The 14,346-nt window shown below is 40.8% G+C and overlaps 1 protein-coding gene and 1 non-coding gene across 2 annotated transcripts in view; one reads left to right on the plus strand and one right to left on the minus strand.

Moving 5' to 3' along the window:
* Nucleotides 1-169: 169 nt before the first annotated feature.
* On the minus strand, nt 170-243 carry TRNAT-AGU. Its single transcript has one exon. It is a non-coding gene; the product is annotated as a tRNA-Thr (tRNA).
* Nucleotides 244-8,306: 8,063 nt separating this feature from the next.
* LOC100648335 (LIM/homeobox protein Lhx3) overlaps nt 8,307-14,346 on the plus strand; it is a 58,807-nt gene continuing 52,767 nt past the window's right edge. Inside the window, exon 1 of the mRNA XM_048410921.1 lies at nt 8,307-12,123. Within this exon, the coding sequence (XP_048266878.1) occupies nt 11,853-12,123 (271 nt within the window). The 5' untranslated portion in view covers nt 8,307-11,852. The remainder of the gene's footprint in view (nt 12,124-14,346) is intronic.

A 14,346-nucleotide genomic window follows, 5' to 3' on the forward strand; every position in this document is an offset into this window, starting at 1 on the left:
GTCATTTAATAAAATACATTTCCCCAAAAGATTAGATAGTAAATACATTTGAAATATTTATTTTATATATTACTAAGTACAAAGAAATCTTTGCATTATCGTGTTCTATATCCTTTTAATAGAATAAAAGAATACAAAAAAAATATTCCTAGACATCGTTGTCAGGAATAGGCCCCGGAGGGATTCGAACCCTCGATCTCCTGTTTACTAGACAGGCGCTTTAACCAACTAAGCCACGGCGCCGTTAAAGCGTGTTGGTATTTTTCCATATTTTAAATAAACACTGAACGATTTACGAATAAATTTAAATATTTATATTAATTTAGAGATATTACTTATAAAAGGTTATAAAAGTTCTCAGATAGTAAACACGATTTAAATAAAACTTTCTACCATTTATTTTCCTTGCAAATTCACGAAAGTGATAAAAGTTGAAGATTTACAGCGTCCAAATGCCAAGCAAAATATATATCAAAATTATGAAACAAACACATTTGCTCATGCTGAAAATCTTCACACGTCACGCTATATCATTTTTTATTTCAACATCAACTACTCAATTGTAAATTGCTAGTTACTTAGATAAAACTGAAATGCTGTTCGAAGTACCTGTATTGTTTCTGAAACGAATTTTCTACGTTTCTTATTATTAGGTTCTTTGCGTAGTTTTCTCTTCTTCTAATCTTGCGCAGGAGATATCGATATATCGAAACTGGAACGTTTGTCACCTTCCTCATTTTCGTTTATCGTCTCCTCTTCTTGCCGATGTCTCGTAGATGTCCCTCCACTTTACAAAAGAAAGAAGACATTATTAAATAAAATAATAGGAATTTGAAAGTTTATTAAACAATATACGCAAACTCTAACTCATATTTACTTGGACTAGCTACGCTTATGCGTTACGCTGGTTAATTGGAAATCTCTTCATTTCAAGGTCTCTTCACTCTTTACTTACAAGAATTATAATACTTACATATGTAGACGTATGTATAACTCGCGGCGACTCAATTTACGAACTATCGTTATGAATCGTCATGCTCGGTTCTGGCATACTCTATTTACCCTAATATACTATAATATAATATGTAGAAAATTATAAGAAATGTACACGTGAATTGCACAGAAAGTGATATACATAAACAATATAAACACAGCTTTCTATATAATAACCTTCACGCTTTTTATATTTTATAATTAACTTTCCAATTATATTTTCACTCACATCTGTCATCCATTTATTACGTATCAACTTATTTAATTAACTCACTTCTCATCAAATCTATGTCTCTTCAAAGTTAAAATCATAATTCACTTTCATCCTTTGATATAACTACGTATCTACATCGAATCATCTAATAAAGTAACGTATAAGTACGCAATCTGGTTGTACTTTCTGTTTCTTCAATTTGATTGCCTCTTTTGTGAATAACTAACGCGAAGTTGTAATCAAGGTTTCCCGTATCAAAAGATTTCCTCGTGATTGGGTCGAAGGAACGGATTAAACACCTAGCTCGGGGCAAAAGAATATTTTCTCTTCGACGAGTTATCTCGCTTACTTCGTTAATTGCTAATATATAATCCGTGAAACTGGATTGGTCGAATTGCGATACATTAATTTCACATTAATTCGGCCATTCATATTGAAAACATCGCGCGAGTATCTGCCTCAAGCTTTTTAATACGTTAAATATTAAGTCAGATTCCCCCAGGAACTGGTTTGATTTGATTCGTGTACCTTAAATTATGTACTTGTTTTGTTCTCCAATTGAAGTTCGACTTCATAGCACGACGCTTGTTTCCTTAGTTTCTAACGTTTAATAAACGTCTGCAGGATTTTTCTCAGACTTTAATAATTTCTATTTATATTTTCATAGTACATTACGAATATTAATCTTATTATTAGATATACAGGAAGCCTCGGTTTTAAACCACTTCATCGGCTTATTCTGTGAGCGGAAACAAGGAAAAAATGTTATATAATCATAAGTCCGTAAATGCTCTATAAAAGGGCTATAACAAAAATATGAAACCTAAAGGCAATAGACGAATATTATCGTGAAAGATGGATCGGTCAGGGAAGACACATTGTTTGGCCCGCGAGATCGCCAGATCTTACACTGTTGGACTTTTATCTATGGGGAACGATAAAGGCGATAGTGTCTCGCACAAGAATTGATTCGAGACAAGAACCGATATAAAGGATTCATGGTGCATTCGGTGATCTGAAGCAAAATAACCATCAAACTCGGAGAGTGACAAAATCAATCTGCCAAAGATATGAAACGTGTATTCGAAACGAGGGATGGCATTTTGAAACGTAAAGACCTAGCCTGAATTGATTAGTTTTCGTAACTTTTTTATAAAGCCTTTGCAAACCTGCGTTTATATAATTTCTTTTTTCTTCTTTCTGCTCGTAACACAAACTGGTGAAGTTTGATCGTTTAAAACCGAGACACCCTGTATGCTTAATTTAATATTTTTACTATATATTTACTTTATACATATAAAGAAACGTACGGGAAACATAAAGAGAGATTTGCCTTTTCCTACAGATCTGCGTTTTTAGATTTTACCATTCTAAATTTTTATAACAAGTACTTTATTCTGGATATTTTATACATTTCTGCATAGACTCGTTCCTGTATGCAGCGTGAAAAGAGAAGCTCGTAGGAGCCAAGAGATTCGAGAAATATAGCAAGGAGATAGATGTATGGATAAAGAGTAGACGAGGGAGGCAAGAAGACAGAGAGAAAGAGAGTATCGGGGGTTCCTCGTAAATTCTCGCGAATAGCTTCAAGTAAAATATAGAGGTGGCTACGTTCCGCATATGTCATTCCTGCTCTTTCTCGCTCGCTTTGCGAATACTCGCGGACGATCACGTACAGATGGATAGGTGTGCAGATGTGTTTTAATCCAGTGCTTCTCAAATTGTTTTACGACTGAAATCGCCATTGTTGTTCCGTGCGATAGTCAACGATCATTATACTATACCACTACATAAAAGAAAAAGAAATGCAGTAAAAAATAGATGTGGAACGAATAAAAATACGTGTAAATATTTTATGTCTCGATGCAATGCAAAAATACAAACATAAACTTGCCAATTTTAGACATTTTCATCGTTATTTAGAAACTAAAGAAGGTACTGAGAAAACAGTTTCTACAGTTTGACAAATTTTGATATTCTCGTGTCGAGAATTTTATTTTTTAATACTAACGGACGAGACACATTCGCGTGCTCAGTGCTGAAATAGGTACCAAGTAGTAACACTCAGCGATGGGATTTCATCAGCACGCAATATATCGAGGTATTAATCGAAGCGATTAATAACAAGTTTACTTGCGTCTTCTCATAATTAGAAACCACAGAAACACAAAATTTCGAACAATAAATTTCACGCGATCTTACGAAGCTTAATTGGAGGCATTCGTCTTCCTATTCTCTCTTAAGATTTACGAAACTTCATCCAAAGATAATACGCGTTTCCATCGATACGTCGACAGAGATAATCTCGATTTGAGCCTGTTTGAGAAACGCTGTTCTAACTTACGTAAACGACGATGCCGTTTGGAGTAACGCGCATAGGTCTGTGGAGAAGGAAAGAAAGAGAAAGGGCGAAAGAGCGAAGAGCAAATCGTGGGGACATTTCACACGCGAGAGAACACATGCTCGAGCCAGAAACTACGAAGTACATTGGAAAGGACAGAACAAGATGTGTGCCCGATGAAAGTACATTTTCCGGTTGTGTACCAGCGCCGGCGATACGTAGGATTCGCCAAATGCGCACTGTTCTTTCCTATTTTTCTTTTCAAGACGGCTCAACGTCGTCGAGTTTGATATTTTCATTCCAGTATTTGTTCTGCTGATAATTATATATTAGGATTATCGTACATGTATATATTTTTATTTTCCAAAACAGAATAATAAGTTTTATTATGTTATCGTGTTATTTGATTAATTCTATTAGACCATTATTGGTTTATTAAAAAATCGTTTCTTGAACGATAAACATAAGTTCGATACTTCATACATACGCGGATATACATATGTAAATGTTGCACTTAATATAATTGATGATATTAATCAAATCTACCTACTCTACTTACTCGCACCAGCACATCCTCCATTATGTGAAACCTCAAATGTTATTCTTCAGACGAAAATGCTCTTTTTCTCGTATACGTATGTGTCTACTATATATACGAACTACGTATATAGGTACAATGTTTCCACACTATCACCTATGCAATTTCAATGAGATTGGAGACGTTCGTTGCAATTGGAGGTTCCAAGAATAAAATGCTAACAACGTAGACGTAGGAAACCAATGGAGATTCGTGAACGTCAAATTATCGTACAGCGAATTTCTTATATCGAAGTAGACTGCGGATATTTATGCAATTTTACATTTTTATGAACACAACTGCAAAGATTTGTTTCGTCTACTAAATATTGTAATTGCACATTTTATATACCTCTTTGTACACCTCTGATCCTTTGAGTTTCCCATTAATCGCTCTCCCTACAACACCAAAACATTTGATACTGTGAAATGAAATACAAAGGTTAATTAAAAAACGCTTCATTGGAAACTGAGTGTATGTACACGTGTACTTGCGTACGAATGCTTTCCGTAGCTGTATGAACAACTCTGTTCTTCGAGTGGAAAGTATAATATTTTTAACGCGTTGATCATCGATAGTCAACGTCTTTTATTAAATTTCTTGGCGCGATTGAAACATCGACTGAAAAATTTTCAACGATGTGGCGACTTGGATAATATTGGCAGACGACACGAGGGCAAAATATTGCGAATATATTTCAATCTATCGTAACTTGCAGATGGAAATATATAAAATTCGCGTGACGGTCAAACGCGTTGATACCAGTAGCTTTATAATCAGTGGGGTGTCAAGTCCGATCGTCATTTAGGAAACGATCAGTTGAATGGACAGCGAGGAGAAGCAGCGTTTGAAACTCGGAGATGATCCAGTATCGGAGGTAGCGGAAAGAGAAACGGCGCCATGGCAAAATAAAACTTGAAAATAGAAACTGGCCGGGGCTGCAATATCAGTTTCCGCGAAACCAAATAATTTTTCCCTTCGGTTTGAGGAAAATAACGGGAAATATCGTTCTTTGAAGGCGAGGCCGATCCTCTGACGCGACGCGGCGATCCTGCGGTGCCGATGCGCGCGGGGAGTGAAAACGGCGGGGGAGAGAGAGAGAGAGAGAGAGAAAGAGAGAGAGCAACCATAGTAAGCTCGAAAAGCTCGAACAGCTCGAAAAGCTCGAAAAGCCCGAAAGAGAGTGTCACGTTTCCATGGAAACCTGGTGGGGCAACTCCGCCTCTGGACTTGCCGGTTCGATATCCTCTCGTCTGCTCCCTTGCTCCAACGTCAACGTGCTCCACATTTTTCCAAGCCGGCCTCGCCAAGCATTTTCCCTGTTAGTTCACCGAAGAAAAAAAGAGAAGTCATCGATGGCGGAGTGGCGATCTGAAAAACCTCTTTTTTCCAACGAGACGCTCCGATACTTTCGAGTCGTTCGAGGATCCTCGCCACCTAGCACTTTCGTGCTCATAACCCAATTTCCATTCCGCGCTACTTTCAATTGCATTAGCTAGGGAATCAAGTAAAAGGACGTAACCGATTCGTTCGACGTGGGTGTTTGAAAGTATATATCGGAAGGGCTGATCGGTGATCCAGAAATCGTTAATCGTGAATGGTATAACGGAGCAAGAATTTCTCACCGTTTCTCTTGTTTGGGATTTTTAAGAAAGAAGAATTTCGTTTATTTACAATGGAACGATTTAGATGACATTTTTCGTCGTTGGAATGCGCAAAGACACGCGAGAAGTGCATCTTTTGCAAAAACGAGGTACAGAGATACTTACAGAATTTTTTACTAAATTTTCAAAGCATCATACGTAATTTCCTATTAACGCTTTGCTTTATCAGCGATTCTCCCATATTAAGGATATTCTTCCTCATACCACTTTCCCTCGGAGACATTCAACCTTTCATAGGTATGATTTCTAATACATGAAACGTATCTGTCTAATTAGAACCTAATTTCAAATCTTTCTTTTCAAACAAACGGTCCCAAGTAGGAAAGGTACTTTAAGTATCGTCCAGGTAAAGGTGGAAGTTAATTTAAAATAGGGTCGACTGCGGATTAGCGCGAAGATACGTACAAGAATAGGTGCTCTGTTAAGATTCGTGGCCGCGAAATTTCGCGGAAATAAGTTTGAAGTGGCGCGCGCAAAACGTGGTAAAAGCTAACGTTGCCGATATCTCGGCTGGACGTGACTGCGACGTCGGCCCGAGGTCGAGGAACGTAGGTTTAATTTCGTTGAGTGCATCCAACGGGTGATCCGACGGGTCGACGCTACCCTCTGGATATGTGTCTATTCAGGAACATGTGCATGTAAGTCGCTATGCGCGCGCGCATCAGCGCCAACGCTAGCGATGGCCATTCAATGCACCCTCCGCTTGCTTTTCAAGCAAATCCACCGACTTAACGTTCTCGGTGTCGTTTCGATATTGTCTACACGTAACGCGTAAAACGAGTTTACGACGATTACGATACACACGAAGACACGCTCAACTTTTTAGATGGTTGAGTCGCCTGTTGGGTATAGTAACGTTTTTGTTTTTGGCTAAATTCGGTCGGTTCGATGTCAACGATGAATCTTATCCCGAATCCGTAGACTTCTCATCCGACTAGAGAGAACGAGACAAGAAAAATCGTAACCAACGACTACATGAAACGATTTATCGCTTCTTACAGCAGAATCGAGCACTTGCTTCCATCGCTAGTGGCGATGGTAGTGTGCATAGCGTACGATACTTGACTGAATAACGCATGGACCTTTCAGACGAAAGGTCCGTGATTCACCTAGGTACAATAAAAATATGTCTCGAGCCACGACTAGAATCAAGCTCTGGCGAAGTTCCGGCTTAAACCACCCCGTACATGCCCAACACCCGAAGGATAGGTTGGACTTGAATCCGACCAACCCGTGGCCGCCATTATTGACCATCGGTCTTGATTAGCACGCTACCATTCTGTCTTGCTTCTTTCGAATCTTCTGACATTCGTGAAATGTCGCGAAGCTTTCCTTTCCACGTTTTCGTTGCTCCTTTTCGTCCGCCATTTATTTCTTTCGCTTTCCAGCGAAAGACGTTTGGAGATTTTCTACTCGACAGAGCGGAAGGACATCTTTTGTTCATGAAAGAACCGAACTCGTCACTTATTCAAGACCATTATCGTAGTTTACTTCATTGATGAAAATTCCTCCTCGTAAATGAGAAATAAGGAGGCTCCGTGCGAGAAGCTACGCTTCTTGAATATCATTCATGAAACTACTGAATCTTGGAAGGGGATAAAAATAACGAATAGACATTTTCATACTTACGATGAAGCTTGATTCGATTTTTCGATTTATTTTAGCTTATGAACGGAAAATTCCATTTTTGTGATTTGGTTAAGGTATCCATAGACTTGGATAATCTGCCTATCGATATAGTAAAAACGAATACTCGCGAATGTAGGAACAGTGTGAAATTTAATGAATTTTGAAACCTCGTCGAAATTTTGAATGACAGCGTTCCTTCAAATTGGATTACACTCTTATTTAAAGGAGATACTATTTCTAAATTAGATTACGTGTTTTTAGAAATCGGAACTTCTGCTCGGATCGTTTTACTTCCATAAATCTACGCTATCGTAGATATTAATCTCGCCTTAATTCGGATACTGCAGGCGCTTAAAATATTTTGTATCGTATCGAGTTTGATCGAGTTTGAGAACGCTTGAAAATGAAACTAAGATGCGAGTACCAAATTTTTGTAGTCGTACGAGAAAACTACTAAATGATACGAAATTCGATACAATTGGACTTGATCGATCGATACGTAAATGCTGTGATAAATATTGTACGATATTCATATACTTTTAGTGTCCTCTGTACGTTATGTTACGGCAAACGCAAATCTTTTTAAAAAAACAATGCAAACTTTTTTAAGGAAACGCGCGTCCCTCTGAAACGGAAACTTGGCGAGCATGTAAACACGCTGATCGAAAAGCAAGACTTTACAGGGTTTTCACGTTCGATTTTCCATTCGATTCGGCCGCATCTACCGCAAATCATTCCGAAATCTTGTACTAGGACGCGGCAGTGTCCCCCGCGCGGTTTCTCGCACGAGGGAGACAGGTTGCGGCGCAAGCGTGCCAACATCGATACCCCACCAGAATTTCCCCCTTTTAGGTAGCAGCTAGTGCGAGACGGTTCGGTGGCGGCCGTCGATGGTAGGGTGGAAACCTCTCCTCCGACAGGGCGATGCACGCACAGTTTTAGAGAACGTTCAGAACCACCTCCACCTTTCTATGCGTCCCTCCAAGTTCCCTCCAGGTCCCTCCAGCTCTCTGATCCTCGAGGTTGAAGCCAAGAACCCCGCGAAACCGGCTCCATAGTGCCGCGGTACCCGCTAATCAAATCGCACATTCCGAGATCTCGCGGCAGTGTACATTTTTCGGTCGATCAGGCCTAACTCAAAGACAATCGTTAACATTCGCGAAGAAATTCACTACCACTGGTTGTCGTTTATTTTTCAATCGCACACGCAGATGTGGATGAGATTTGTAAAGCGTCGGTGATCGCTCATCGAATCGGTCGACGATCAATCATAGTGGACACAGTGAGGAAAGAAAAGACGAAAGCGACGAATTAAATGCAGGACGTTACCAAAACATCGACGTGGAAGGTTGCACGGTATCGTAAACCGCGTTCTTCATTTACCTCCGAAAGTGAACCGATCGGTGCACCTTTTACGGTCAGTGTCTCCGCAGGAGATCATAAAAGGACAACGGAGAGATTAATTCGAGCAGGACGGGCCCATCGACGTGGAAGATCGGTCGCCGAACGGAATTCGGAGGATTCCCAAGAAAAGTCGTACGAAACTCAGAGACCCGGGAAAGAAAGTCATTGGCAGTGGACAGAGCGGGGGATAATCATCGTTGGGTGAATGGAGCGGACGTTTGCGGACCGATGACGAACTCGAGACGAGTTTGGTGCAGCCGATACCGGGGAAAAAACAAAAACAGAGCGTGGCAGGACGAAAATCGCGATTCAACGGCCGTGGAATTCGCCGTTTCTTACCGGTCGCCGCGGCGCGACTCGTATTCGGCTTGGAATCGCCGGACGAAAAGAAGACCCGCGACGAGCAGCGCCGGCCGAGTCGTCCCAAAGTATCGCTGCTACGTGATTCATTGGGTTTTTCTCTCTATTGGCATTCGGGATTTACATCGGTCCCGGCCACGATTTCCATCGACACGCGTGTAAAAACCTCACGACCGCCCGCCGCTGATCAAAGACGAACAGCCGAGATAGACGCGCGCGCCGCGTCCAACAGATTAGAGGATAGAACTACTAACAAAGCCTTTCCTATCGACGATCTTCTTCGTCCTATCTTTATACCGGTCGTCGTTGTTGTAATCTTCTTCGTCGATCGTCATTATCGTCGTCGTCGTCGGCGTCGTCATCGTTGTCGTCATCGCCGTCAAGCTTTCGCCAACCGGTACGGAAGGAAAGGACAAGGAGACTCGTTCGTTTCGACTGCACCTTGCCGAAACTCGTATTAGGACTGGAACGCGAGGAATAAGAAAGGCCATCGCCTTTAGAGGTGGAGTTGTATTATCGTTTTATTGGTTGAACGTTCGATATATTCGATGAAATATATCGATTACAAAGAAACGTAGAATCGAAGCGTATAAGAGACGTATTTGAAAGAAATCGGGAAAACCTTGGTGTTTTCTGGTCCAAGTTATTGGGGATACCGTTTATCGCTTCCATATCGATGTTTTGGCGCTACACGTCTCTCGTCAATTATAATGCAATCGCGGAAGTTTTTCGATGCACTTTGTAACATAACCGACTATGAAATTATCGAGCGTGATTCATGAAAGGCCTATTGGATAGAGAATCACGGAGCAGTCAGAGATAATCGCGGTGACACTGGAGGAGAGAGACGAGCTGCTGATATCGTTTTAAAAGAAAATCTATAACGCGAAAAGAAAAACGAGACAAGAATTAGTCTAATCGCGGACGCGATTTTACAAAGAAAAAGTGTCACGATCGGAGTAGCATAGCCAAGGTTATGGTCGAGATAAACCGAGACCAGTGAACAGCCTGATAAGACGTGGACCGTCGCTCTGGGTTTCAGATTGCGAGAGGGACGCAACGAGTACGCGGCTGGTTTCAAGTCCGCTCGGACCTCGTCTCGAGGTGCTCCCTCTTCCCGTCCTTTCGATTCTCGATTTCGATCTCGATTCACGCGATCCAACCGAACCGCAGGGAAGCGCAAAAATTCTGTCGGAGAATTTCAGTGATGCCGATCATCCGCCGCGGTGTCGTGCTTCGCCACTTTGAAGTGACAGTTTTCCACGAAACGATTTAACTATCGCGTCTCGACAACGACCACGGTTCCATCACTCTGGTATCGTCGTTTCTTTTAATCGTCCAGTGTCGACAAGTCAATTCGAATAATACAATCTTCTCCTCGTCGCTACGGAGAGTTCGAAAAATAATAATTGTTACATTCGCGTATGTTCGCAAAAGGATAACGCGATCGTTAAACAAATACAAACGCTATTTTAGCTGGCGTTCATTGATCGTCGAGAATGCAGCGCAAATACGCGAGACACGCGCGCACCTCGTGACCATCCCGTTTTATTAATGACAAATCAAGGTTTTTCTTCCCGCGAGAAGCGCGGTCGAAGCTATTTACAAACAAACCGTTCCACATCAGCCTCCTGGTAACTGCGTAAACATCTACGAACGGTTGGCGCTCCGATGATCTACAAAACCGCGTAGACGTTGCTTTACACGTGATACGCGATAGTTGAGCCAACGAGCGAGGCTCGAGCGTTCTTCCCTGAACAGGCAAAGTCATCGGAAGGTGACAGAAATAAAGAGCCTCTCGACGATCGATCGCCATCGACGTCCGCTCCGCGACAACGCCAACGAGATTACAACGGAACTTTGGACGATCGAACGATCAAACGATAAAAACATTGAAAACCGATCGTTCGCTTGGAACGGTTATTAAAAACGATCAGTCGGCTTCTCGAGTAATATCCGGAAGCGACGAACGGCTTCAACGAGCGACGAAAGTGAGTGTTGATTTCGCGCGAACCATCGATCCGCGCGCAACGGCACCAGTGTCTTCGATCGAGTGCAGCTGTCCGTAGGTCCAGTGAACGGACGATCGCGATATAGAATTTCGTCTCGTGTAACAGTTTGATTAGTGAAAACGTTAATCTGAAGAACGATTTTCGAGATAAAGACTCTCGTGATAGTGAATCTCGCGAATGAAAACAGTCTACGAACTCGTACGATTTTCGATGAAAAAATTTCACGACGAAATTACCGCGCCCTTTTGAAAACTCCTTCGCCGTGTGATCCGAGCTCGTATAATCGAACCGTCGATCTTCCCGAAGAAACCACGGTACTCGTAAAGAATCGTAGGTAACGCTTTTAACGAAGGAGTTTCGCGTCGAACGAAATCGAACGATAGCTCTACGACGATAACGCAAGAGTGTTATACGTAGAAATCTGGTGTCGATCGATGCCGAAAGGAAAAGATTTAGGACGAAGTTGAGTCGATTTCGTTAGAACGAAGAACATCCGGCGTCGGTCAGTGTTCCCGTGACAGCCACTTCCTGGTTTATACTGGAGCTGTATTTGCCGTACGCACCACTGCCGGGGGGTGGCGGAATCCTCCCGGCGGTGAGCAGCGGACCTGGTTCTGGAGGGTGTCGTCCGGTATTGTTGGGTGGCGTCGATCTGTCCATGTCGGCGGCGGTGCAACCGGTCGCGACGCTGCCGACGCTACCAAGTAGCGGTCCGCCGCCGCACAATCCGCTCCATCATACACCCGGGGGATTGGCGTTGCCGCCGTTGGGCTCGGCGCCGGTGATGATGCCGCGGCCACCGACGACCACCATGCCGTCCTTGGGCCCCTCGTTGCCACCCTCGCACCAGGACGCTGCCGATTTGGCCGAGGCTGCGCCCAACCAGGACGTCCTGTTGGCTCTCCTCGCCAGGAACAAGAACTTGGAAGGTAAGGATTCTTTAAATTTGCTATGTTTTTGCGCGACTCTCGTCAGACCCATAGTCTCGAACATCGAGGCGAATTTGTTGGGTCGAGAAATATTTTATTTATGGAGGGAACACGGGGTCGGATCAAGCTGGTCACGTGGTCTTCGGATATTTCAGAGATGTTTCAGACGGATGTTTCTTTTGTTCGTTCGAGAGTTTAGACAATAAATTTTCGTGCAAGGTGCATCGACTAAAGTTTCTGTTGCCTATGGGGTGCGTTACGGTTTACGTATTTAAATTGCGATGTTTGTTGATATTAATTGTTGTTATACTTACGTTATGAAAGAACGCATAGAGTATTTTGTCGAGCATTTGGAAATGCGAGTATTTGAAGTGGATGTAGAATCAAGCTACTTACTTAAACGCTTTTTGATTATCGTTTTAGATACTTTGGTTTGTTTATCGATAATACGATCGGCTGCCAATACACAAAATGGAATATCAATCAGTACTTTGTTAGAATATTGGAACTTTGACATACGGATTTTTCGATTCTCATACCGCGATAAGAATTATAAATGTAAAACTACCGTGTAAGAAATGAACGTTTACGAAACGTTACAAAACGATCGTTTTATGTTCGAAACTAAGGGCTCAAGTTCGTAATATTTAGCATGAACAAGTTGTAGTTCCTAATGTTAATCGCATTTATACGAAAATATTTTCCTAATTTCAATAGGTATCGTTAGGCGCAAATCAAATCCAGCTATCGATCTTAATCTTTTCGAAATTTCTTTTCACTTTATTTCGGCTTTCCCGGTAATTGGTAATTCGTGGACTTCATATTTCACACGTTGCTTGTATCTGTCACCAATGGTTTTATCATTTCTTAAGAAGTCGTCGAAATTTTCGTGTTAGGTAACGGTTATCGTTGTCGGTAGGTTGCGTAGTAATGCGTAGAACTTGTCTTGAACGCTGGCCACAATTCGTTGCAGACATCAACATTGTTGACACGAAGATTATATTATCTGCATAAAAAAATATATCTGAATCCATGAAATATTGTAACAGAGTGTGACGCGTTAAAATTTCCAACAAATTCAAATTCAAAGGAAATCAAATTCAATGAATGTTATCAATGGCCAATTTGATTTTTGCAAAGGTCGGAAAAGTTAGGCGATCGTTGAAAAAAATAAGTCGCAATTACCTTCATGGTTTTATGGAGACGTTCTTAGATAAGAAGTCTAGCAATGATAGTTCAGTCGCTATCGCAAGTTCTTATAATATCGGGTCAGGTTAAAATTTTTGTGCCACATTACGCGAACAGTAGCGAGTTCTCGATAAGAATGGTCGATCCGGATAATCGATAAGATTAATGTTCAGCTCAAGAGTGAATGATTATTACATTTGGGCCACCTTTCTATCGATCTGGATATATCTCGTTTTTATTAATAGGAGACACCAACGCCGAAACATTTAATCTACGTTGGAAAACTGATATTTTGCAAAAGCATCGATAGTTTCGATTCAATTAAAAAACGTACTTAATAAAATTTCAAAATAATGAGAACGTATGTGATTGTATTCGAAAAATAGTTTATTACGTTGCCGTACTGTCTGCGAAGAAAGATATATTTTGTATTTTATTTATTTTATACATTTTATTGTAACGAGCATTGAGACAAATTAAAAAAAGTGGCTTACTATTAATCTATTTAATTAAACGATCGCGGCTGCAACTTTACTATTTCCGAGTTGTTGACAACAGCAACGGTAGTATCTACTTACGCGATTTGACTATTTATAACTACATTAATGAATTTAGATATTTAAAATATTATTTATCGACGTAGGTGTTAGATAGAAGTTAACGAGAAAAACTGACGATTTGTATATATTATTTTTTATAATTCTTTTTGTTTGAGTTCGCGTTAATTTATTTTTATCGATATTATTAGTTTAATACAAAGAGTTTATGAAATATTCCAATAGAAATGTCCATAAACGAAGATTAAATTTAAACTCAAAATCTGCGATCAATGGTGCGATTTATCATCGATATATTTTGTACTTGCTACTCCATAATTCTTAAAAACTTTACATTATTGCCGTGTACGTAGATATACGAAAGAAATTAATTATATCGTAAGAAAAATTACGAAAAGCGCGATTAAAATATATATATATATATTTTTCTCTTTCTATTCAAGAAAAATTTATTTTCAGAAAGTAACGCGATCCATCT

This window comes from Bombus terrestris, chromosome 12 (assembly GCF_910591885.1).
Source record: "Bombus terrestris chromosome 12, iyBomTerr1.2, whole genome shotgun sequence".
In the NCBI taxonomy this organism is placed as follows: domain Eukaryota; kingdom Metazoa; phylum Arthropoda; class Insecta; order Hymenoptera; family Apidae; genus Bombus; species Bombus terrestris.